The sequence below is a fragment of the Microtus oregoni genome, unplaced genomic scaffold, assembly GCF_018167655.1.
Source record: "Microtus oregoni isolate MIOR12 unplaced genomic scaffold, Mior012 000023F_ref0000262, whole genome shotgun sequence".
Lineage (NCBI taxonomy): Eukaryota > Metazoa > Chordata > Mammalia > Rodentia > Cricetidae > Microtus > Microtus oregoni.
The window spans coordinates 11,850,202-11,876,901 of NW_024543082.1; the positions used below are offsets into that span (position 1 = coordinate 11,850,202).

Below are 26,700 nucleotides of genomic sequence, written 5' to 3' on the forward strand. Positions count from 1 at the left end.
CTATACAAACTTAAGGTTACCACGGACAGCTAAACCTTATAAATATTAAACTAGTAAAATAAGCAAAAGTGGGTACCTTCTTTTTATATCACGAAATGGCTATTAAAAGTATTGTTACGAAATACTGAAATCATCAAACTACATACAAATTCTAGAAGAAGTCCAACTTGGAAAATTAGACATGAAAATGAAGATCCAGAGAAAGCTTACAAGATTCTACTTAAACCTCAGTGTTTTGGTTCTCAGCACATTTGGAATGCCCCATAAACTACCAACCATGTCAGCCAGGAAAAATGGCATCTTGGCCTATTATCAACATACATCTGCCCTCTATGTCACACAGTATGGGTTCAACTGAAAGAAAAAAACACCCGACCAGATGCCATCCTTTGGTTCAAGAAAATTCTCCCAAATCAATAGTATTTTTACTTTGTCCTAATCGACTGTGGGAGTTAGATTCAACAAGCCCATTGGTTTAACAATATGTCTGAGTGTGTATGAGTGTGTGTATGTGTATACATATTAAAAGTTAATTTGCTTAGGAGTTTAGAGGGTTTGTTATTCTTCAGGAAATATTCCTAGTTGTTCCTTACTCATTTCTTTTTGCTTGGCTTTTGAAAAAAATTAAAAGGCATAAAATACAAACAAAGAAAATCAAAAACCAATAACAAATAAACGAAACAAAAACAAAAACCACTCACACTGATCTATGCATAGTTTTGCCAACTTATACCTTCCTTGTAAGTGTGAAAAAGTCTCTATCATGGAGAACCAAGAGGTTCACATAGAAATCTTTAATATAATAGAAGTCAAACAATAAACAGCAAATACATGCTATCTGAAGATAAACAGAGAAATGCACCTATGATACCACAACCTGGCATACATTTCCCATATAACTGCTTTCTTAAATCTGTGTGTCCTTAAAAATAACAGTAACACATTCTTTAAGGGGCAGGAGGAAGCATGTTTGGATTCTTGTACTTGAAGCACTCCAGAGACTGAGGCAGGTGGATGGAGAGTTAAAGGCCAGCTTGGGCTGCAGAGTGAGTTTAAAGGACAGGATGAAAATCTCATGAGGACCAGGTCCAATAGCCAAACAGAAAACAATCAAACAGCAATGGAAGAACTGATTCTCTTCACATAGTTAACATCTACTTCTTGCTTCAATGTTTGAAAACGGTCTTCTTCCTTCCTTTCTCCACCCTGCTCATTTCTGCTGTTTAGTGATTGCTGTAGAAAAGGAGGCATCTCAATCATTTGCTCTCCACTATCTCCTGCCAGGCTTCAACACAGCCTTTCCCCTTCCTGCAAGCAGGCTCATATGAACCTGTGTTGCTGAACAGGGGGAAGAGCGAACGAACGGGGTGGAGTGGAGGGAGAGACATTGAGAATGCAGGAGGCCAAAGACAACAGGAGGTGACTGAAACTCACAGGAATCGAAGGTACCGACCAGTTAGCCAAACTTTTGGGCTGGAGACATTCAAGGAGGAAAACTTAGTTATAGTAAAAGTTTAATAAGCAACAACTTGGCAAGAACTGAGTTTAGCATTGACGTATAACTCTGAAATTTGGATTCATTATTAAGGTGAATAAAAAGACATGCAAGTGAACAGGTAGAAGATTAAAAAGGAGGAAAAAAATCAAGTACTCAGAACAAAATGCAACATTCAATTTTGTTTTATGTGAAATAATAGCAATGAATTACTCTAAGCTAGTAATATATGTATATATTACTATATTAATAGTATACACATATGTTAAAAGTTCCTTTATGTTTCAGCATGTTTTTTAATGGTGAAATGTGTCTACTCTATATAATTAGGGTGCCATAAAATGACAGCCCAGGCATGAGTAGCAAAAATGAAAGGACATCTATGCCTTAGGCTTGAGGTTAACCACAAACTACGAGATCATTAGCCTCACTCTCTGCTCCATGCCTAGGCAGAACACGTTGAACAAAGTCTCTCATACTTACAAGCCTTCCCTGCTACCGTCAATCAGGGCTTGGAATAAGGGCTTGTTATGAGGTATGGTCTGCAGGATATTGCCGTCCCCAGTCACATAGCCAATGGCCCACTGTCCCAGCCGAGTGCAGCTTAACCGGAAAATGTAGCTACAAAACACAATAAAGATATCTTCACTCACACTCCAAAGGCATGGCAACAACCAAACCTTGTGTTAATCTGTTGTCTTGAGCAGAATCATTTAGAATTCCTGACAGAAATTTCTATCCTTTCCCCCAATCTAACTCCATTGGGCCTTGCTGGTATCAATCTGTGAAAGAAACACTGATAATAATTCTTGTTCATTTAAGTATCTCTAGAGCTCTATTGGAAATAAATGAGGCTGGAAACTATCAGGAGATTTATTACCCCCATCCTTAGGGATGTGTGGGAATGTGGCTGCTATGATGCAGCTGCGACATAAATCATCAATGGAGAAAAGGAAGCAAAGAGCTAAATAATTAATTTATCAACCACAGAAACTGAACCAGGATTTCAATATATTTCTTTACCATTTAGGCATTAAAATTTGTTCACAGACCTATTTAATGTTTTCTTGCAAGCATTTCATAATTCATCTTTAAACAAATCTCAAAAGGGCTGAACTGTATCAATGACAAATTTGATAAATTTATATCTGCTAACCAACCTGCCAATCAAATAATTTTTCCATAGGCAGCCAACGTGATTTATACACTGGTCATTCAATGAGTGATAAATCTCCTACATTAATTCCCAATAAAAGAAAATACTGACATGGCTTTAAATTCATCACCATTCACTTATTCATCTCAGTACATTATCCCTCTTTATAGGAGTGTATGCCACTCAATCTTGCAATCATGATGTTAGTAGCTGGATTGTGCAGGCAGTCCATTAATCAGGACAAAATAAGTTATCTAAAGCCCACTGGATATTAAGTTGTTACATGAATGCATAACCATAAGGGGGAAGTAAGAAAAGTTTCTCATGTTTTAGTATTTGATAAATAGAGTGCACTAAAAATCTTCAGGAGCTATATTCTAGCACACAGGATGGTTTGTCACTTGATTTAGTAACCTCCTATGCTTAGTGGAAGACTGGCAGTTCATTTACCAAGAAAACCAGGCTTTAAAGAAAGGAGGGATTGTGGAAAGAGCTGTCAAAAAGGATACTTTCCAATTAGTCTCAACAGATTCCCCTAAGAGACCCTAATTATAGACTATTGGCCTTTAAATTAGTGATATTATTAATCAGAATCAGAAAAATATTTCTAGTCATTTCAGACTAATGGTTACATTAGGAAAACTGTTTCAAATAATATTCGGTAATTATCATTTGGAAGATCACTTGTTACATTAAGAAATAAATATAAGTGATCTTCCAAAAGTGTCAAGAGAAGTAACTCAAACGTCAAGGAGATTAGTAAATGTCCTTCTTGCAAAGGACTTGGGTTTCTTTTTCAGCACACACACAAAATGGTTTTATACAACCTGTAACTCCAGTCCCAGCATATATGGTGCCCTCTCTGGCCTCTAGGATTACCTGCATACACATGGTCCATATATATATATATATATATATATATATACATTCACTAAATAAATCTTTCCAAAATATATTACTCAAAAATTTATATAATGTTTCCAAATAAAGAATAAAAAATAGAAATCTCAGAGATTGTGGGCACTATGTATTTGAGAAAATATGTAGAATTTGATATTAAATTATAGCATACAATTGCAAAATTGGATGGTTAATGTTTTATAAGTAATTACTTATCTATGTGTCTTGCATATTTGTAAATTTGTCCAGTGTTACTAAACATATTTTCTTTTTCTCTGCACTGTCTTTGGGTGGTGTTCCTGATATCAGTCATTACAGAGGATGCTCAAGCCCTCCATAGAAAGTGTGCTGTTACTAACAACTTATGAGAGCCACACATGGCTATTGAGAACAATTTAGTCCTCGTAGGAAATTTTTGCTTCCATTCTGTTTGTTCCCCAGTTTCAATTGCTGCTGAGCCTCCTGTGGGTAGCTAGTGCTCCCTCCCTTAAAAAGAAGTAAACACGCACTTTCTGCTTTAGCACCTGGCTCTCCAAAAGGGCATGATTATCACAATCAGATAAATCCGTTTCGCTTTCACAGGGTGGCTCATGATTCAAAGTCATTCTTGAGCCTAAAAGTCATTGAAGATATTAATTCTTTCGATTCTTGGTTCTTTGGAGGGGTGCTGGGAACCACACCCAGGACCTTACGCATGCTGGGTAAATACTCTTTCAAGGCAGGCAGCTAGTGTCTGATTGGTTGTGATCCAGGTAAGGCACTACTAAAGGCTCTCAAATTTACATGGAGTGGACTTCAATGTTTCATGTATTGTGAAGCCAGAGAAAAAAATACTTTCTTAGAGAAAGGGTAGTCAGATTGACATTTCACAAAGCAAGTAATCATCTGTTCTTATGGAGCTTTTCTAAACAGATTTTAAGCATCCACATCCCACCCCACATACGACAATTACTATCTATGAATTATTACGAGGAGTGAACCTTGAATGAAGCAAAATGATTCATCTAAACGTTGGGTGATATACAAATTACCTGACCATGACTCTGGGTCAGAACAGTTACTTTCCTACAGCGAGGGCTTCAATAGAACCTAATTATTTCTGTGCCACTGGTTCCTTTGAAGATGCCATGTTAGCCATGTTAAATGTTCAAAAACATGAGCATTTTCATTACCAGAAAAGAAACTAAACTTCTTGGCTCTGACTTAAGGCGACTGTATTAAAGGACAAGCAAGCACAAGTCTTCTGTGTCAATTTAAGCCCATGTTCGTAGAAAAGGGACACTTAACTAAAGACAAACAAAATTCTCCCACAAATTGAACAACCTCATGGTACAGTGACATAGTTATTAAAATTAAAATCTTCCAGAAAAAGTCTCCAATGCCACTGATATTGTACCTAGGACTTTGCCTGCTGTGGTTTAGATGTCAGTGCCCAAAGGCTTACTGTGTGCCTAGCACATGTCTAGATGCCACACACAGGAACATACACTGAGCAGGGGAAAGAAAGATTTCTAGTCTTTTATTAGGCATAGTGAGGGGTGATTTCTTGACCCATGCCAGAAGAACTAACTAGACACCAGGACTCCAACAGTCACTCATATTAGTCATCTGAAAAGCAAAACAAAAACTTTGAAGCTACAAAGAAGTGGATCATGCTAAATTGACAAGGGTATGGGATTGAATTGAAATAGAACAACAAACATATGCTTTTATGTACTTATTGTATAAATAAATATTTATATGTATTTATACACTATTCTACATTTCATCATCAAAGTTATCTGAAACTATTCAAAATTGTCCTAAAATATTGCACTTGATTTTATCTTCAACACAATATTTGAATGTTCATTCAGTTTAAATCAGTTCAATGTACATCAGTTTAAAGTGGAATACTGTGTACATAACACAACTAATATGAAAACACCCCACACTATGTTGAGAAGGAAAAGCAAGCATTACATAATTCTTAAATTTATTAACATCACTTTCTAGTTAACAGCAACGCTAAAAGTCAATATACCATTTTAAGGACGCAATCAAAATGTACCCTTTTCATCTGCCAGCTTTCCCATGCCACCTTACCCTTTAAGGCTATGGCCAATTTTCATAAGAATAAACCTGCAAGGAGCTTTCTCTTTAAGCACAACACCGAGGATTACTGCTAGAGTCTTACCTTCCAGGCTTGGCGCTGTACTTCTGCAGCCGTGCTTTGACTTCATCGTAAGTGAGAAATGCCATGTACCCCGGGTGTGTCACAGCTAAGAAATTCCAATTCCGTAAAATAGAGCCCCAGGGCTAAACACATAAATAAATGGAAAGGGATTACCCAAAAAATACACACCAATGACATTGTTTCACACACTTAGAGAAAGAAAAGTCTTTTCTATATCTTTAAGTAAATATGGTGTATGAGCCTTGGGTCAATCTTTGATAAATAACAGCAAAAACAGGCAATAGCTTATTTTGTTTTACAGAAAATTGTTTAAGCAAAAAAAAAAAGTTTCTTAGGAATAGAGAGGACAAACGGAAAACAAGGTGTTCGTAACAGAGTATATCCCCAACAGAGAATTTATGATCACTACCAAATGGAATATGAAAGCAACTGGTCTTAGGCTTTGATCCCCAGGTGCCTTTCTGTACTCACTGCTTCACTTTGACTTCCCTGTAGCCCCACCTGAATATCCACCCCTTCCTCAAGGAGGCCCTTTTAGGCTCTCCTACTTAGAGCTGTTATCTCTTGACAGAGTCCTCATCTTCCCCATCTGTTTTGTGCATGGCTGCTCCTTGCTCAGACACCTCATAAAATAGGAGACCATGTTAAGTGTTGTGGAAAAGGTTACACAACAACCACAAGTCATGGAAGGCCTAGGAGCATTCCTGTGCAGCTCAGGCCTGGATCACAGTCACTCCAGCACCATCAGATACATAGTAATCAAGTTGAGATAATTACATGTGTGCAGGGCTGCTTTAGAGGGGGCGGGTCTTTCCAAGGTAACAGGCTCCTTCCCCCACACTTGTTGTATCCTAGCTCTGCTATGGACCTGGCAAAGGTTTATGGTTTGAAAAAAGGTTCAGAGAGAAGAAAACTTTTCACAAAAACATGTGTTTCATATCAATCTCTCTTAATCTAATTAGGTGTCTCTCCAGGTATCGTGGCACGAGAAAAAAGGCAGTGAGTAACAGGCAACCCTGCTGCAGGGTGTGGATGAATCATCCCTGCAATACTTTCAAGACCGAAGCTACATTTATTCCAAAGAATTGGCAGCATACTCCATCTGTTCTGCCAGATTCTTCACTCAAATCATCTATGTGGAAAAAAAAAAAAAAAAAAAGAGGTGTTTCAAGTCACCAACTTCAAGCTGCTGAAACTGGCATCTGAGACTTGATTACTGTAGGGGAGCTCGGGCTTTCATTTGTTTTGAAACTTGTTCTTGCTCTTCATTGTAAAGCAAGTTTCAAATATATAAGGAAATATTCTGCAAGGACCAGGTGTTCTTTGCAGTGAGGATAACAAGAAAGAATGATTTAGTACTGAAGAGCGTTTTAGCCTTTTTGACTTAACAAGAAACGTCTTTAGAGAATTTCCTCATCGCAGTGACACATCTAATTGGGTTAGAAAGGCAGACTGAGCACTCTAGCAATACAGACGCCGGCTCTGCACTTGAAAACTACGGCATGTTTTTAATTTTCTTCTAAAGGCTTGACTGAAATTGCATAAAACAATCCCTGGAAAAAGTATCAGCACATGTCAAAAGGCAACGGAGAAATTACTGCCGTGCTAGACATTTTGGTTCTCATTGCATTGCTTAGCTCCACCATCCGAGAAGGACAAGGCAAAAGGGAATAGCAAACAAATACTGGCGCTGCTTCCATTAATGTCCACACAATTTCTTGAAATATGTTGTTTTAATCCAAAACTTTAATGAGAACCAATTAACAGATCAAAATACAACGAAAAAACAAGATGAAACTAAAGGCTAAAGTCATTCCCAGAGATATTAAGCCAGAGGGCCAGCTGCTTACTGCAGAAATATTTACGTGATAGGATGAGTCTGTGCTGATGTGAGTACAACCCAACCAGCACAGCCAGAACCCCGCCCTTTCCCTTGATTAAAGAAAGCAAAACAAATTTTGGTGAAAATACCTCTTTAACTAATTATTTTTATAACTCATTTGTCTAGAATTGAAGGAGATCTTTTTCCTCACAAAATTACTGGGAGGCTATTGACAACAGAATATACTGCAGTGAATTCAAGAGATGAACCAACACAGAAACTCTCTGGAAACCTCGCTATCACTAACGGCTTCCTTCCTCTTAGATGCTTCTCCAGTCTATTACTGCTAGATGTTCCACCATGACTAGGATATTCCTTCCATATTCCACCACCATGCTCCCACAGACACACTAATGTAGTGTTCTGTATTTCAATGACACGGGCTTTTCCAGCATTAGGGAAATGGGGACAGAAACCTAGTTGCAGCTTTGGAGAGGGGGGAAAGATTCAGGTATACATTGCATGACTCTAATACCTTACTATCCCAGCCTCTCCCACTGATCTAAAAAGGAAAAATAGGAGGACAAAGGTCGAAAAGAAGAGGACGTGGAGGAAGACCACACAACACAGTCACTTCCTTCCCATACTCCCTGGCATTTATTAAGTTCCCTGTGAACTTAAGGATGAGAAGAGAGGAAGGAAAGGTCTCCTAGTCCTATCATTCCTGCACCTTTCTCCCCATCATCACTTGGCCTATCTTCATTGCTTCCTAAACAGCCATGCTGCTTTCTTTACTTCAGACCACAAACCCCAAGAGTACCTCATCCACTTTCAGATGGAATGGAAAACTCTAAGTCCCCAATAATACAGGACTCTAAGAATTATTTACTAGTGATCCACCATCATCAAGTTATAATAAAACAGATGCTTATACACTTAAAGCACTTAAAAACTTACATTTTTATAAAGGCAATACAAATATTAAAAAGTTTTGGTAACAGTGAATTTTAAAAAATTATCACTTAACTTTAATTGTATGTAAAAATCAAGGTCAATAAAAATTTTAAAAGGTCATTAAAAAATATAAAACCAATTTCCTCATATTTGAAGCTATATGTGGTTGAGCGTGGTTGAAGTATTTAAATAGTGAGTGCAGAAACCAGCGGTAATGAAGAATCTCAGAAATTAGAGGGCTAATCAGATTTGGTGAGCCACTGCCACAATTCACCGTTTTGAAACAATAACCAATAACCTGCCCAGGTGTCTGCTGTGGAATAATCCTTTCGCACACTTTGAAGATATTTTGCTCTCAATGGTTTAATAGAGAGCCAACCAGCCAACAGCTAAACAAATGAGGTTAGGCCGGAGAGATAGATTGAGAGAATGCTAGGAAGAAGGAGGGCTGATTTCCAGCCAAATGCAGAGGAAGCAGAGATGAATATGCCTTGCTGATAAAAGGTAATACCACGTGGAAGAGCATAAATAAAAAATATGGGTCAGCTACTGGCCAAGCATTTGTAATTAATGGTAAGTCTCTGTGTGGTTATTTAGGAGCTTGCTGGTGGTACAAACACCTATCTACAGATGTCACGTTAACCTGTGAATTTCCTTTGTTTCTCACACCTCAGTAAATACACAGAGGATAATCAACCCTCAAAATATTAAGGCTACTTGGCTATCTTTTAAGAATAACTACATGTAAGACAATGTATGCACATGCTGACTGCAGTATGGGTAGAGTGGGGAAGCATATAACCAAAAAGAAGCTGCCTACATACCTTTAATATACAATGGAGGATTTAGAGCTCTTGATGCCCACTCTATAAAGTCACCCACAATTGTGTGTATCTCTGTCTGTGAGAATCTCTCTCTCTCTCTCTCTCTCTCTCTCTCCACACACACACACACACACACACACACACACACACACACACACCAAATAACTAAAACAGTAGAAAAAAACAGACTCTAAGGGGAAGCTATGTTTAACAGTGAAAATGATACAAGCTTTTCATCAGAAGGTGATGAATCAAAACTTTGATCCTTTAGACTCCTTGATTTCCATTACAAATGAAATCCTTGTTCACAAAAATGATCTTTACCACTGGAACACTTTATGCTGTATATGATTAGTAACTGGGTAGCATGATGCTTTTCTGAAAGTCTTCTTACAATCATTTAAAATTACAGGCTTTCATTTTATTATCAAAATAATTTAAAAATAGGCTCACAAAATATATACATCAAGAAAATGAAGCAACTAAAAATTTTAAAAAGCAAACACATGCTTTCTGCAGTATTTTATCAAATTTCTTATTCCACATAAAATGTAAAGCTATGATTTTTAAATTGTGATAAAGTAAAATCTACCTTAACTGTGCTCTTCGCCAGAGTCTGTTGTTCTCCTCATAACAAGTTATGTTAAGAAACCACATAATGCTTTCTGGTTAAATGAATCAGTCACCTAGACTTTGCAGCTAGAACTAAATACACAAGTCATACAGCACGGGAAACAAGAGGTCCGTGTCATACTCTAATATTTTATTTACTAATATCACAGTCAGAACATACCATATTCCAGATTAAAATAATACTTTCAGAACACAAATAAGCTTCTTGTCTAGTCAGTATTAGCACATTCACTACAATTATCACAAGCAGAATTGTAACATATCAAAAAATGATTTCATTCTGTAAGTGCTTGAATTAAATCCCATAAACCATATGCATTCCAGTGGCAAAGTCATATTCACAACACAAATTTCAATTTTTTGCATTGAGAGGAATTCAATTTGGATATATTTAAGAAGCAAAAAAAATGACTGTTTCAGTATTATGCCACTTGCTTTTGAATATATAAAAATAATGATGAATGTTAAAAAGTAAAAATGATAAATAACAAGTTATCATTGGATAAAGAAAAACAAATTTTGATGAGAGTTTTGTAAATTAATATTGTTACAAATTTGTGACAGAATATTATACAGGCATTGAAAAATGTATTGATGAAGAATATTTGCTGTCATGGAAAACTTTGTTTCAACTTGTTCAAAGGGAAAAGCAATTTGTAAAGTGATATAAGACCCCGTAAAATATAGATAAATCCGTGACCTATTTCTAGCTATGCTGTTTATCTTCTGATCAAAAAATTGCCATTGCCAAACAGATGAGATGTACCTGGCCAACACCCACCTATAATGGCTTCAATCTATTAGCCACTGGGCTTAAGATGAACAAAGGGAATATGTAAACAAGGGAATTTAAAACAATTCCTTTCCCTAAATCACTAAAACTAACAAGCAACCTACCAGGATCACATGACCTGATATTCCAAGCCTGTACCACAGGACTCACTCTAAACGTAGAGGAATGATCATTGGCTGCCATGACTGACGTTGTTATTCATATGTTTGTGTATTTCGTACGCATGTGGAAAAAAAAAGAAACAAACACAGAGCTCTGGAGGGAAGGAGGGGATAGATGGATGAAGCAAGTATATATCTTACCTGAAATAACCTGGTAAAAATATCAAATTCAAAAACTGAGATGTAATCATTGCAAGTTAAGTCAATGGTTGATTTTAGAGCCATTGCCTCCAGGCCAGAGCTAATCTGATGAACCTCATGCAGGCATTGTCTGAAGACTTTCCATGGTACAATGGTTCTGTGCAAAGGAAAAAGATGACTCAATGAATCAGGTGTCAATAAGGATATAGCTTCCACTGAAAAAAAGAAGTAAACCATGACGTTATCAGTATCAGATTTGAGCCAGGTGGTAGTGGCACACATCTTTAATCCATGTTTGGGAGGCAGAGGCAGGCGGATTTCTGTGAGTTTAAGGCCATCCTGGTGTACAAAGTGAGTTCCAGAAAAGGACTCCAGTTCAGGACTGCTACAGGGAAACACGGTCTCAAACACACACACACACACACACACACACACACACACACACACACACACAGACACTATTGCATTTGTATTAGAACAGTTGAAAATATTGCTCATTCAGGTTCCATTAAGTAAGTGTTCACTTGATTATTCTGCATTTGCTAAGCATCTAACAAGAATCTTAGTTTTTCATTCAGTTCATGGTTATGAAGATGTATCTCAAAGCATAACAAATAGAGGGCAATATGATCAAAGTGATAGGCATCATGATCTTTTTTTTGTATACTCAAAGCAGTTTAACTATTGACCAATCACCTACAATCTCTCAGATGCAGTTTGCAGAAGTGAAAAGCACATGTCCTCTGACCTTCCCTATGAATGCAACTGGAAGGCTTCTTTTATAAATCTTGTGGAAATTTGTTCACTCAATATCTACCAATTAATATATTTTATTATATATAATATAGCAAGTTTCAATACATAATATTTCAGAACTTTAGAGGACCCCTGAATGAATTAAGAAAAGACCTGTCTCTCTCATTCCTCAAACTTAGCAATTTCCACTACTCACCCATCCTCCTTTCCACCATGAAAATCTGTGACACCCATCATCTATCTGTTCCTTAGCAACCTTTTCTCCTTTCACAATGCCACACTCCTAGTCATGAATAGATGGAAGGAAGAAACTATTCACGTCTTAAACACTGATATTTCAGTCTTCAAACAGGACACAAAAGCTATATGCATGCTCCAGAAAGATAGTGCATATTTAAATCTTGGGTTTTTCTTTACCATTGTCTCTAGAGAAAATAAGCAGAAATGAGATAAAATTTCTCTGGCCTCGCTCAATACCAATTTTCTCAATGAAGTTTGGCTATGACTTGAATATTCCGAATTATTATCATTATCTACAGCAGACAAATAATGGCATAGATTAAATTGTTTAATGGGCTTCCTGCCATAGAGAACCTAGAGCCTAAATTATTCTGTGATCTCGTTGGGTCCTAAGAATGAACAGTTTTGATGAGTTCCTAATTGGTGTTGACTCTCCCAGTTGCTCAAAGCCACTGATAGGCCATATCTACCAAAATAGCAAAGCTGTTGGAGGCACTTAACTATGGAAGGGCCTACGACCACCTTCGGCCTTGGGGAACAAACACTTTGGAGGCAGGATTTATAACACTAAGGGACCCAGGTGGGAAAAATAGAAAACCCTTCTGATTGAACACTCAACAAGACCTGGGGGAATTACAGTGTGTAAGAAAGTACTATAAAAGAAATGGCAAGACATGCCAGAAGACACTGGACTTGCAGGGAAGCATGGGCTTCGTGCAGCATTAAAGAAGAAAGCTAAGACGCTTAATACCTCAAAAGACTTTTCTCTATGTATGAAAAAAAACAGGAAACCACAGAGAACTGAAGGGAGACACCACATCAGATGCCATTTAAGAGAAACACACGTCAGACTCTGATTAAGGTTAACAAAATATTGCTGCCTTAAAAGAACAAGGAAAAATTCTAGTAATATTGGGAAGCTATTGACTTATAGGAGTGTATGGATACCATTAGGCCAGCTGCATGGCAACGACAATGGAAGTCTGCCCAAGAGGCACCTAATCATTTTCCAAATTAAAGCTTCCAGTACTGACCAGACACAAAGACAAAACTCATGCATAATAAGCAGAGGGCAAACGTTGGTGAAAGGACTTCTAATTTCAGAATGATACAGATAGATACAGATAGATTTTTTTTTCAAGTACCATGATACTTTACTTAAAAAGCATAAGTTGTATGAACAAAGTGGCTGAATGGAAAACTTCATTCTTTTGTGTGTGTAAAGTATAAAAGTCAAAACGAAATGGCTCTGATAATCATTTTAATATGTTACCCGAAAATTATCAGTATCTGATACTTAAAATCCATACAGATTATAACCTATTTTGAATATTTCATGATTTTTCAGAGAAAAAATATAAAATATAGCTACTTTTAAGATTTTGATGCAACATACAACTTCAGAGCAATAATTTCAACATAAAAAGACACATTTTCATAGAAGCTGTGTAATGAGATTTTTATCATAATTCATTTATGATAAACTCTAAGGCTCCAAGTACATATTCATTGGAACCTTCTTTAAAGTTGGTAATGACGGCTAGGAAAGTAGAGCATTATTTGGCTGGTTTATCACAAAGAATCATTACTATAAGTATTCCTTCACTTCTGTGGGCTCAGCAGAGACCAAGTCTAAGGGATGGGAGAAAAAAAATGGGACAGAATGGGAAGAACAGAAGTAGAGTACAAAGTTTCCTTAAGAGCAAGAAAAGAAGACTGTGGTTTCAAATTTTTGGCGCCATGGGCTTCTTGACAAAGGCAAGCATCAATGGCCATAAGATGAAGCCAGTGGGAGAAAATATTGATGACAAAATGTTTCACTAAAAAATGCAAACTTGTGTGTCTTGACAATGACCGGAGGCAAAAAGAGAGAAGAGAAACAAAGGAACAGAGCGGCATAAATGGGCCAACTTGAGTTTCAGTGTCTCACAACACTACAGAAAATTTAATCTCCATTTGCCACTTATCATTAATCATAAATCTCATTAGCTACAGGCAAATACCGTAAAAATATACTGAAATAATTATTTTCATTTTATTACATGTTTTTTCTGTGTTTATGCATGGGAGCACGACTTCGTGTGTGTGTGTGTGTGTGTGTGTATGTGTGTGTGTGTGTATTGCCAGAATTAGTTCTCTCTTTCCACAATATTGATCATGGGGCTAAAGTTCAGGTGATCAGATTGGCATTAAGTGCCTTTGTCTGCAGTGCCATATTTCCAGACCAAACACAAGTGATATTTAATACACAAGACAAGTAGAAAGACCAGTGGTTACCTAGACAACTGCTTCCACAGTATGACCTCAGCACCTTTAGAAGCTTACCATTGCTCATATGCAATACAGAAATCTCTTACAAAAGTAGCAAGTTGTCCTATTTAATGCCTCAGAGAAAACAACATGCTAAACAAGGCCATGATACCATGCTGTTTAGATATCATTATCTTAATCTGTACAGAAAGAATAAACATTATTGGAGAAAGAATAAGGAAATGAGGTCAATTAGACACAAGAAGACAAAACGGAAAGGGGGTCAGTGGGTCAGCAACTGAGAGGTGACTCAGTCAGCTAGGCTGTCACCTGTGTGAAAGAGGAAGCATGTGTCCGTCTAACGTGAAAGCCTTGAAATTTTAAGATATGAAAGATGGATGTTAGGTAATCAGTCCAGAAAAAAAGGAAAGCAAAACATTTTCATGAAACGTCTAGTTCATTCAAGGCACTTGGAGGGAAATTTCACATAACAAAGGTGTGACAATGAACAAGGGCAATGGTGTCTGGAAACAGGAAATAGCAGACATATGCGGTAAGAGAATTTACACACCATTTCTAGAGGGCAAACTGGTAACAAGATTCAAAGCCTGTGCAGCATGAGAGTCTACTTCCATGAGATTCTGTCTAAGAAACACTGGTCTAAAAAAGCACTTAGCAGGTAGTGTAAAGTCTCACCTACCTGTCTCATTAAGGCAGTGCTATGTGTAACACCACCAAACGAAAAGCAAATATATTCATGTTTAATGACAGAAAGACTGTATTACAGCAACTGGAATTGCACAGAATGATATTTATCATGTAAATATATTCACAGCACATTATTATATAAACTAGTTTTTATCTAATTACTGGCATTAAGGGATCAATGTTAAAGATTTTCATCATTTCTCGAAATAGCATTACAAACCGGGACTAGAATCTAAAACTCTAAGATTCTGTATGACATAATGGTATCTGAAAATATGAAACACTTGGGAGTGGGGAGCTAACAGAAGAAGAGCAAGGTCAATGCACATGTAGAATCAGAAATAGCAACGTCCTAAGGAGATATATAACCTTCCAGTGGGCTGGCAGACTCAGTATTATGAGGTTGTCACTTCTCCTTAAATTGATCTATAGATTCAATAACCTCAGTCAAAACTCCACAGGGCATTGCTGCAGTAGAAACAAACAGATTCGAAACCTCACAGCAAACTATTAATAACCAAGATTAAATAGAATAATTTTTAAAAGAACACAAGCAAGCTTATGTCCTTCACATTAACACAGTGGCAATGAGACACAGATAGGCAAACAAAGATGGAAAAACTGCTGTTTTAGGAGCTAAAACCCAAAACCAAAACAAAAAAAAAAAAAACCAAACCCACAAAGCATTTTTTTTTATATAAGGTCAAATATTTGTAAAATACATTTTTTTAAGATATGTTTTTATGAAGGCTGGTGGATAAAAGTAGGTAAGGAACTAAATCTTGAACACCAGACACTAGTATTCTTTTAGAAAATCAACTTGAGGTATTTTAAACCTAACAATGAAATGGAGTTTTCTTAGAAGAGACATAGAAAGATATCTGCACACATTTGGAGCAGGCAAAAAATTTAAACTGAGCCAAAGATTTTTTTTTTGGGGGGGGGGGTTCGAGACAGGGTTTCTCTGTAGCTTTGGTGCCTGTCCCGGAACTCGCTCTTGTAAACCAGGCTGGCCTCGAACTCCCAGAGATCCGCCTGCCTCTGCCTCCCAAGTGCTGAGATTAAAGGCGTGCACCACCACCGCCTGGCTTGAGCCAAAGATTTTAAAGCATAAAGTAAGCAATGAATGGAGGAGGGGGTGTTTATGAGCAGACGCTATAAACAAAATTAAAAGGAAACAACATATGAAGACGTTGAATAAACATACAATGATAGGCTCAACTTCATTGGACATCAGAGCAAAGAAAATCTAAGTATGATTGAAGTCCACTCTCCCACGTTGAGAGCCATTAGAAAGTGCTGAAGAGGTGTGGAGCAAGGTGGAGCAGGCCATGGCCAGAACTGACAACAAGAGCTTCAAGGCATGCTGGGGAGCCTACTAAAGATGAAGGCCTGAACTCAAAGACAACCATCAGAAATGCATAAATCCTTTGAAGAGGTGCATAGAACAGTTCTTAATTGACAGTCATTCAGATACCACATACAATATAATAAATACTTACATAACGGTACAAGAAAAATAAATTAAACACTGCTACACCCAAGAATAGGGGATTTCCATGAGCACAACAAAGGGATGAGCCAACATCATTAACAAGGAACACAAGACATGCTGTTTAACTCTTAGTGACTTCATCATACTACAAAGTGAGACTTGGGTGGGAGGGTGTTTAACTGCATGGGACTTGCTGCAAGCAAGGGCTCTGACCAACAGAGGATCAGGTGACATGCTGATACCTTCTTCAGAATGTTTTTATATTGGTGCGTTCATTTCACAAAACTTCATTACCTGACATTATGCATGCCTCTAGCCATGAACATTAAACTTGAATTATTTAAGTTAATTCTTAGAGTGTTGCATTAAAGTCACCACTAAATATCGAAAGAGAGCATGAGAATAGATAATACAGGCTTTTAATAATAAATCAAGACTTTTACTGCTTGTTAGTTTTCATGTGGTGATAGTTGGAAAGTTGATACTAGTCCATCCATATGTAATGTCATTTGGGCTTTGAAGATAATCTGTCCTATCTGTATTAACCCATTTCTTATTTTAAAGTTTTCGCTGGACTTTGCAGCATAACTTTGCAGCATAATCACCTTACCAAAGAGATCTTCAGTGTCAGCACTTCTAAAGTGAAGGCGCGCTTTGTACAGAACGTAACAGGGTATTCAGAAGATGTCTGCTGGTTTGATTTTATTTTTTTCATTATGGATGCAGAGCATTAGGACTCTGATTCCTAGGCCTGCTGACATTCTTGTAAATAGTTATTACTTAAATCCAATCTTTTTCGTAATGACTACATTTCTTGAAGGATATGAAAATAGATTCTTATCGGGCTATCTTTGCTCTGCTGCTCCATCAATAAGGGAAAACCAATTGTTTTCCAGCAGGGCAGAAAGAGCACATCAGCATCACTGATAGATGCCTCAGGACCACTCACACTTCACAGGATATAACCATGGTAACTAGAGGCGTTCATACTAAGATCTAACTACATCTCAACTTGCACAGAGAAAGTCACAGACACCACTTGTGATAGGCATTCTTCCTAGACAAAGCCTGTGACACTTTGCTGTAGCACAGACAAGCATTTCTTGGTGGAGTGGACAATTACCCCATTTCTAGTCTGAGATCTACATTCAGAGATCTACATTTGCAGAAATAAGAAAATTCTATCTTTATATTTCCCTTGACTTTCACAATAACATTATTTATGGAACTTCTGCTTGCATAGCTTAACCCACTCCTGCTCTTTATTCTGGGGAGGACTTTTTTCTTTATTATTAAAAAGTCTCTTTCAATGACCTTCTGGACATTTTGACTCTCAGAATCACACATGACCTGCTCCATTCTGCAATGCAGCTGCTTGCTGACCTCCATGGTTGAACCTGTCTGTTTCCTTAGACCCTAAGGTATAAGGCATGATTCTCTGTCTTCCTCTTCTGCAGTTCCCTCTTCCTGGCAGCTGCTGGAATTTTCAGTTTGCCTGCTCTATTGTTTTTCTTTCAGATGCTAATCAAATGGTCATAATACTTTCAAGTTCATTTTTTAGTCGTTTTTATTAACCAGAAGAATAAGAACTCACTAAAGGGAACCCTAAATCACCACAGTAACACTCATATTTATTTTTTGACTTTGGAAGTATGTTTATTGGTAGAAAGGAATAGGAGGAGAAACTGAAAAAAACACCACTTATAAAAATGCATTAAAATTCCTGATATAATTTTTCCATTTTCTTCATGGACCACAGAACAGCAGACTCTTTTCTTAAAGCTGTGGGCTTTTGTTCGCATCTTCCTAAAGCACAACTGGTCTTCATTATATTTCCTCAGAAAGTTCATTAACATTTGGAAGGTGCACGGGATACAACTGTTCATGTTCAAAGCAAGCTGCCTTTGATCGGCTATGGTCAGATTAAGTAAAACAAAAAAAAAATATACACATTAAAAGTAGAAAATAATTCCACAGAAGTTTGTGGAATGCTTTAAAATGATCTTCCTTTCAACAATAAGGTCAGTGTCAAAACCACGCAAAAAAGTCAATAATAAGACAGAACTCCTCTTAAATCTCTCAATACTGGCCAATTAAGTCAGTTAGCAATGAGTGAAGCCTTAGAAGTCTAAGCATAAAAGCAAACCAAATAATCACCCAACAATATTCTAAGACCTTTACTGGAGAAACTACACATACTGAGCATATTTAGGTATACCATCAGGTACTTCTACTTTAAGAAAAGGTCTCATTAAGTAGTTGAAGCTGGACATTAACTGTCTCTATACCCAGGCATGCCTTTAGTTTGTGATTCTCCTACCTTACTCTTTTGAGGAGCTAGGATTCTAGGCCTGAAGCACAGCTTAGGCTTCATATTTTGCAGATACTGAAAAGTAACAGAAAGAAGGGCAAAACTAGAACTAAACAAGAAAAAGTTATGCCGTGGAATGTTAGTTTAAAATGTGTTACATTTATTGATGCTGTGGAATATTTGTCTAATGATGCAAAGACATCTAGACAGGAGAAAGAAATAGGCAGGGTCGCCAGGCAGAGAGAGTAAACAGGAGAAATCTATATTCGAAAAAAGAAGAGAGAAGAGAAAGTAAAGGAGAAGAAGAGGAAGATTCCAGGGGCTAATTATATAGACACACAGTCAGCTGAAGAGTAAGAAGGAAAATATGTCTTGGGTATATTCCCAAGGGTGGTATTACCCAAGAGATGCCCTATCATATGACAAAAGCATTTGTTCAACTATGTTCATAGCAGCATTATTTGTAATAGCCAGAACCTGGAAACAACCTAGATGCCCTTCAATGGAAGAATGGATGAAGAAAGTATGGAATATATACATATTAAAGTACTACTCAGCGGTTAAAAACAATGACTTTGCGAATTTTGCATGCAAATGGATGGAAATAGAAAACACTATCCTGAGTGAGGTATCCCAGACGCAAAAAGATGAACATGGGATGTACTCACTCATAATTGGTTTCTAGCCATAAATAAAGAACATTGAGCATATAATTTGTGATCCTAGAGAAGCTAAATAAGAAGGTGAACTCCAAGAAAACATATAGTCATCTGCCTGGATATGGGAAGTAGACAAGATTGCAGGGCAAAACCTGGGAACTTGGGGGTGAGGTGGCATGGGGCTAAGGGGAAATGGGGTGAGAATCATGAGAAGGGGAGAATGGGGGGAGCTTGGGGGAATGGGATGGTTGGGATAAAGGAAGGGTGAACACGGGAGCAGAGAAATATATATCCTAATTAAGGGAGCCATCTTAGGGTTGGCAAGAGACTTGACTCTAGAGGGGCTCGCAGGTGTCCAGGGAGATGTCCCCAGCTAGTACCTTGAGCAACCGAGGAGAAGGAACCTGAAATGACCCTATCCTATAGCCATACTGATGAATATCTTGCATATCACCTTAGAACCTTCATCTGGCGATGGATCAAGACAGTGACAGCGACCAAATTGGAGTACCGGTCTGAGCTCTTAAGATCCAAATGAGGAGCAGAAGGAGGGAGAACATGAGCAAGGAAGTCAGGACCACGAGGGGTGCACCCACTGTGACAGTGGAACTTATCTATTGGGAGCTCACCAAGGCCAGCGGGACTGGGACTGAATAAGCATGGGATGAAACCGGACTTTCTGAATGTGGCGGACAATGAAGGCTGATGAGAAACCAAGGACAATGGCACTAGGTTTCGATCCTAATACATGAACTGGCTTTGTGGGAGCCTAGCCTGTTTGGATGCTCACCTTCCTGGTCCTGGATAGAAGTGGGAGGACCTTGGACTTCCCGCAGGGCAGGGAATCTGGACTGCTCTTCATTTTCGAGAGGGAGGGGGAATGGAGTGGGGGGGGGGAGGGGGGAGGGGAGTAGGGGGAGGGGGCGATGTGTGCTAGGAGGTGGAGGGAAATGGGAAACGGGGAGGAGACGGGAATTTTTTTTTTTGCAACAACTAAAAAAAATAATAAACCAAAAAAAAAAAAAAGGAAAGTATGATATATAGAATAAAGAAAGGTAAACAGCCCAGAGGCAAGAAAGTAGTTACAGACAGGACCATGCAAGTTAGAAAGCTGGCTAGAAATAAACCTATTATTTAGAATCTGGGTGGGGGCCCCCAAAGAGTAAAAAGGAAAAGAAAAGAGAAAATACTACAGTTACTTACTATTCTTCACAGTAATAATCAACATTAGAGATAGAAAATGAATATTTAGCAGCCAGCAATGAATATTTAGCAGCCAGTAATATATTTCCATATGCTGACTGTGAAAAAAAAATCAATTACTTTGCTATAAAATTGAATAGCTTTCCTACCAGCCAAAAGTGATTCTAAGGTGTTGCAGAGACTGGGATGCTGCTCAGCTTCCAAGCTCCTAGGAAATTAGTTGCCAGTTCCATGGATGCTGGCAGAAGTCTCCAAGTTTCTGGGTCAACACAAAAGATGTGTTTTACTCATAGCAATGCAATGATGAAAGCATCAGCTGTGTCTTGTATGTGTTCCCTGAGCCTTAATTCTCTCTGTGAGGATGCCAAGTACTACCCACACACAGTGGGGCTCTTAGTTATGTAGAGTCTGGAATTAAATAAAAAACACCCAGATTTTTTATAATGGGCAATAAACACAACTCTCCAGTTCTCCAGTCATCTGGAGACAGAGACAGAGAGAGAGAGAGAGAGAGACAGACAGACAGAGACAGAGAGACAGAGAAAGAGAGGGAAGGTGCAAGATGAGAAAGGAAGCAGAAGGGACACATGCGGGAATAGAAAGAACAGCAGGAGAGAAGAGAGAAGTGGGAAACAAGAGAGGGCAAGGAGGCAAAGCTGAACAAAGTTACAATGGGCATGTATGAAGATGTTACAACAAACTTTATTTTCTATACTTAAATAAAATGCATGTGTAGGTGGCAATCATAGACACTAGACGGTGTACACATATGATCCCTTCCAGGATGTGAAGAATATATCAACGCTATTCTTGTATTGTATATATCCTTTTATTTGTGTTATACATGTGGTGAACACACATATCAGAATAGTAAGGGATAGATACAATTTATATATCCATAAAAATGGAAAACATCGAGTAATATCCCATGCTAGAAAAGTAGTATTAAGTTGGTAATGAAGTATACAATTAAGATTTGAAGATCATTGCTAAAATTTCTTAACCACACCATACACTATGATCCACCTAGCACATAAACTGAACCCTCTTCCACTTAAAACATACCAATGGCTTTCAGTTTTTCTTAGGGACACAAATGACCGAGCTTTAGAAGTGTGGCTTTGCATAAGAAAAGTTTTTAAAAAGTGCAGAGAAAGCAACAGGTAGAGGTTTCAAAATACAGTATAGTGAAGGTGAGAGCCAGCAGCGTCGAGCATGCTCAGTCTTGAACCAAGCAAGTCCTTGCTGGAGCAGCATTCAGGTTCCCTTGTCTGAATTCCACAGTCACCAAGAATGTTCTGAATATTATGCAGTTCAGGTGATCATTGGTCAATAATGCCACAACATCCTCTGCCCGACAATGGCCTGAATCACTGGGACATAATAAAATCATTATCCTGTTTGGCTGAATTTATAAGTTTAGCAAATCTGGATCTACTCTTTAAAAAAGTTCTTTTTAAAAAATGAGATTATGCTTAATGACACTTATTTCAAAGTAAAGAGTAGAATAAAGAAAAATGAGGAGAAGACAATGTATTTATAAAATGCTGAATTTCCTATAATCATTTCTTTTGAACTAACCGACACCACAGTAAGTCAGTCCCACTACTGTATCCTCAGGAAGAGGTCGGGTAGATACTCTATTAATAAATGTACATTCTCTACAATATGCTTTCTCCTTGGAGGCCAATGTTCCTCTCATGCTTCAGTCCATGGCCACTGGTAAATTAGCTTATTTACTACTCATAGTAAGTAGGCAATTTCTAAGGATAAAATAACAACTTTAAGCATTTATCATTTTATATCCTGTATCCCAAATTGAACAAACACTGCTTATCGTTAGTAAGTTACAATTTTGTATTTTTGAATTTTAGACAATGAGTTCAACAGTAGCAAAAAAAAATCCTTCAATTTGTATTTAAGCTTCATTATTTTGTTGACATAAAAAACTATGATTTGTTTAGATAGACAATAATAGAAGCTGACTCAAAAAATTATTTTTGCGTTTACATTTCAGTTTTTAGGTAATATTTTTCCTAGTGAACCTGTTGTATAGTTTCATTGTAAAGGTGCCCAGTTTCAACTGTGTACTCCCTCTATTAATTAAAGAGAACTAGGTTGTCTATTCTATAACGGGAAACAGATCTAGTTAATAGCCTAGAGAACATATATATTACTCAATGGAGAAGAAAAGAAATAAGTTTTTCTTGTTTCTTATTAAAAGTGAAAAGTAAATACGGAAAACCAAAGAAAGTCCATACCGCTTTCCTGGGAAATCAAAGGCAGAGGCAATAAACCCAGCTATAAAAAGGTCATTTTTCCCCAGAGCAAGGAAGATCATTTATCTTTAACTCACTTTTACAAAGGGATACACATAATCTTAGAACAATTCAATTTTCACTTTTAATTCTTTTTGGTTTGCTTTAGATTGTCAGATGTGGAAGTTCCATCAAAGTCAAAGATTAACTATACTAATTCTAAAACTAGCAAATATATATATGGTATTTGAAGTAAGATCAAAGAAAAAATTGTTTAATTACTTCACAATATAGTTGGCTGATTATGCACCAGACAATATTATGCTCTTATAGGCAGCTTCTAATCTGTTAAATTTTCACAGCAGCACCAGACAACAGATAATGTCCCTACCTCACGTCTACACTAGCCAAGAGGAAAGGGATGCACGGCCCGTCTAAGGAGTGTCCCCGGGGACAAAGCAAGGAAGTGCTGCAGTCAGAGCCCACAGGAGCTAGAGGACCTCATATCTACCCTGCATTCCTCCCCTGAGGAAACAAGCTGTTTGGCTTTCTCTCGTACAGGTTACGGGGCCATACAATCCTCTGCTCCCCATCTGTGAATTAAACGTACAACGTTCATAAAAGCTTAAATGACACACTCTGCTGAGGCATCTACAGGGACTCCATGAAGCTCCGAAACTAAGCTTCATGAAAGGATGATAATTATCCACATGATTAGATAAAATAGTAAAAACAGTACATGCACACAGTCTGCTAATGAGTATCAGTGCCCACACATTCTGAGACAATACACCAAGGCACTCAAAAACAAAGTTAATGGAGTCCCTGTCTTCAAGTGGACTGTCTAGTCTCTCAGAAATGCCTCAACTGGGAAATAGGAACATATCACCGTTCCTTGTAAACTAGAAGAATGAATGGGAACCTGGGTACCAACAAGGATGTGGAAAAACAACTTTAGATATAGTCTGTCAGGAAAGTCTCCGAAGCGCTTGGGCACACTATGGGTGACTAGTCACCCAGGCAGTGGTAGGGAAATTAGCAGAGTGAAGCGTGAAAAGAGAGAAGTGTGCAGGGGAAATACTGGTAAACTGTGGGATAGATGTTTCTTTGCAGTTGATCTGGGGTGGGGGCTCAGAGTGGGTGAAGTAAGGAGAGCATGGAGGAAGGAACGAGAAAGAGAGATCAGCTAATGTTTCCTAAAAGCTGAAGTTTGGGGTGTTAGCCTTGATCTCAGACCCAGTATTTCTAAAGCAGTTCTGGTCAATGTTTGGAGTGATTGCTTCTGCTTCCCACAGATCTCACTGGTCTCAGAAGCTGTTACGGAAGACAGACGGTCCAACAAAAAGGCTGTTACAGCAAGCCAGGGGAAGTTGAAACTTCAGCATAACAACTGGTAATGGACACAGTGAGAAAGAACACCCAAGAGAAGTGAAAGACTTCGTGCTGCATAATAATTTGCTTGGGAACCTTTGGTGAAATCTTAATGGCTGCTTAGAAAAACAGTTTCCCCGGTGTGTGAGCACTTTAGCCCGTGTCCTCTTCTCCCTGACCCTCCCATGCTGTCTCCCTCCCTCCCTCTCTCTCTCTCCTTCCCTCCCCTGCCCTCTCACCTGCCTTCTTCCCCTCTCTGCCGACTTTCCTAGGCATTTATGCACTTGTGTGAGTTGGGAAACTGTGCCAGACTGAAAATGCTTCTGGATTACCAGCAAGGGTCCACCCCGCCCCCGGATTATAAAGATTATTCCAGAATATGAAGATTTGGTCTGACTGTCTCATTTTGTAACTTATATTGATACATTTATTCAATAACGTTACTTTCCTACATGTTTCTATTATCTCCTGGTGAATAGAATAAGGAAGTAAAGACAACACTAAACTTTTAAAATACTAAATGGATTTGCATAAAGATTTGAGTATGCAGGATTTTCTATTCCTTTTGTCATGCCCATTTTGTCTTACTGAGACTCTGGCAGACAGGGCCTATTCGCTGCTCTGCTGAGCCCCCAGACAGAGAGTAGGCATACAGTACTGAAAGCCATTTTTCTATTCCTGTTTTCATAAGGTCTGAAATGAAATTAATATGTGAGAGTATCATGAAGTCTTATGAAGAATGGCTTGTTTTTTATTTTAATTTATTCTTAAAGTTTTGTTAAAGATGACTTTATCCCTTCACAGAAGGAAACCATAACAACAGTCTTTAAGACTAAAATCACAAAATTTTAATCTGACTGATTGTAGAAACAACCTCTTATTATAGGTTTTTTTTTTTTTTTACAGTGCTATTCTGAAGTGTAATGTCACCGCTTAGATTAAATGAAACTTTTCTTATATCATCACTGTATAGGATAAATGACAGGGATTCTTTAAGATGAGAACCAAGTAAATATGAGCTATTTGGAACATGATGAAAAGAAAGAATTCAGTCCATGGAAGTCACACTATTCACACACTGTTCATGAACTCGAAAGACACAGGGAACCACAGAACAACAGCCAACTGAGAAAGAGGAATGGCTTTAGTCCACTTTTATGCTCGAATCAGTTCTGGAAGCACCTTGGAATTGTATGCTCATCCTAAAAGCAAAGGTGTCAAAGGCCATTTTCAGCCTGTCGACGTCACAGACCCAGTGGACGGAGGGAGGACTGTGGGCAGGGACAGCACTTGGACGATAGATGAAGTGATTTCCTGACGGAACAGTTCTAAACAATAGCAGCCCCTTGGCGCCTGTGGCTAAACAAAGGAGACCAAAGGTGTCTAAAATTCATAATTCACCGTGCTGTGTGGTGTCAGCAAAGAAAATATGACTCTTCAAAAACATGAGCACAGTTGTCATTTCTTAGGAACCTCCTAACAAAGTGCTGTACAACAAAGCAGAATTGTCAGTTTTCAAACTGAATTTCCGTGAACAACTTGTCCTATACATTTTCAGAAGCTTTAAGAGAAAAATTATTTTGAAAGTCACCACGCGTGCCCTGGGCTCTCAGTGCTAACACGGGAGCTGCAATGCCGGCGCTCTTCCAGAACTCGCCTCGCTGCTGTGCTCCACTCATCCATATTTCATGAGGATGCTCTTCGCTCCTGCGGTTCACATTAGCAGTGAGGATGAAACTATTAATCCCTCAATGGTAAATGGACGGAGAAATGTTATGAAGAGCTGGATTTCTACAACACAGTGTTCATGCCACTGGAATTAAATGGTATATTCTCCTTTCATTTCAATATAGGAAGTGAACAACAGGATTTTTTGAAGTCAAACCAAGAATGGTGGCACACACCTATCATCCCGGCATGTGGAAAGCAGCCTAAGGAAGACCTTACGTTTTAGGTTAGCCTAAGACACATGGTAAGACCTTTCTCAAGCACCAAACCAAAATATATTTTTAGAACCAGAATGTTCTATGCCTGTTAAAATCGCTGCTCTGTGTATGTACACTCTAGTCGTGGTAGTAGCTACAGAAACCAACCTTTTCATGACAGAAAGGAAAGGACAAAGCATAAGCCAATGCTACAGTCACCATTCTGAGAGCACTGAGCAGCTCAAAGCATAGCCCACACATTACCTGTCTAACTCCACAATTCATGGAACAGACAGGCACAGCTACCCAGTTTTCAAACACTCATCAATGTGGAAGCCATCAGGCGTCCTCTCCACTGGGTAGTGTGCCTCTTCCAGCAAGAGCATCCGAAGGTGCTCTTTTTATTTTATTTTATTTTTTAAAATATTTATTTATTATGCATACAGTACTCTGTCTGTGTGTACGTCTG

General features: G+C 38.2%; 1 protein-coding gene across 4 annotated transcripts in view; it reads right to left on the reverse strand.

The window, feature by feature from the left end:
* Cblb (Cbl proto-oncogene B) overlaps window positions 1-26,700 on the reverse strand; it is a 183,770-nt gene that overhangs the window by 66,985 nt on the left and 90,085 nt on the right. For all 4 annotated transcript variants that reach the window (XM_041672999.1, XM_041672997.1, XM_041673000.1 and 1 more), the window contains exons 5-7: window positions 11,056-11,212; window positions 5,728-5,849; window positions 1,979-2,116 (exon numbers count right to left, since the gene is read on the reverse strand). In XM_041672999.1, coding sequence (XP_041528933.1) covers window positions 1,979-2,116; window positions 5,728-5,849; window positions 11,056-11,212 — 417 coding nt within the window. The remainder of the gene's footprint in view (window positions 1-1,978; window positions 2,117-5,727; window positions 5,850-11,055; window positions 11,213-26,700) is intronic.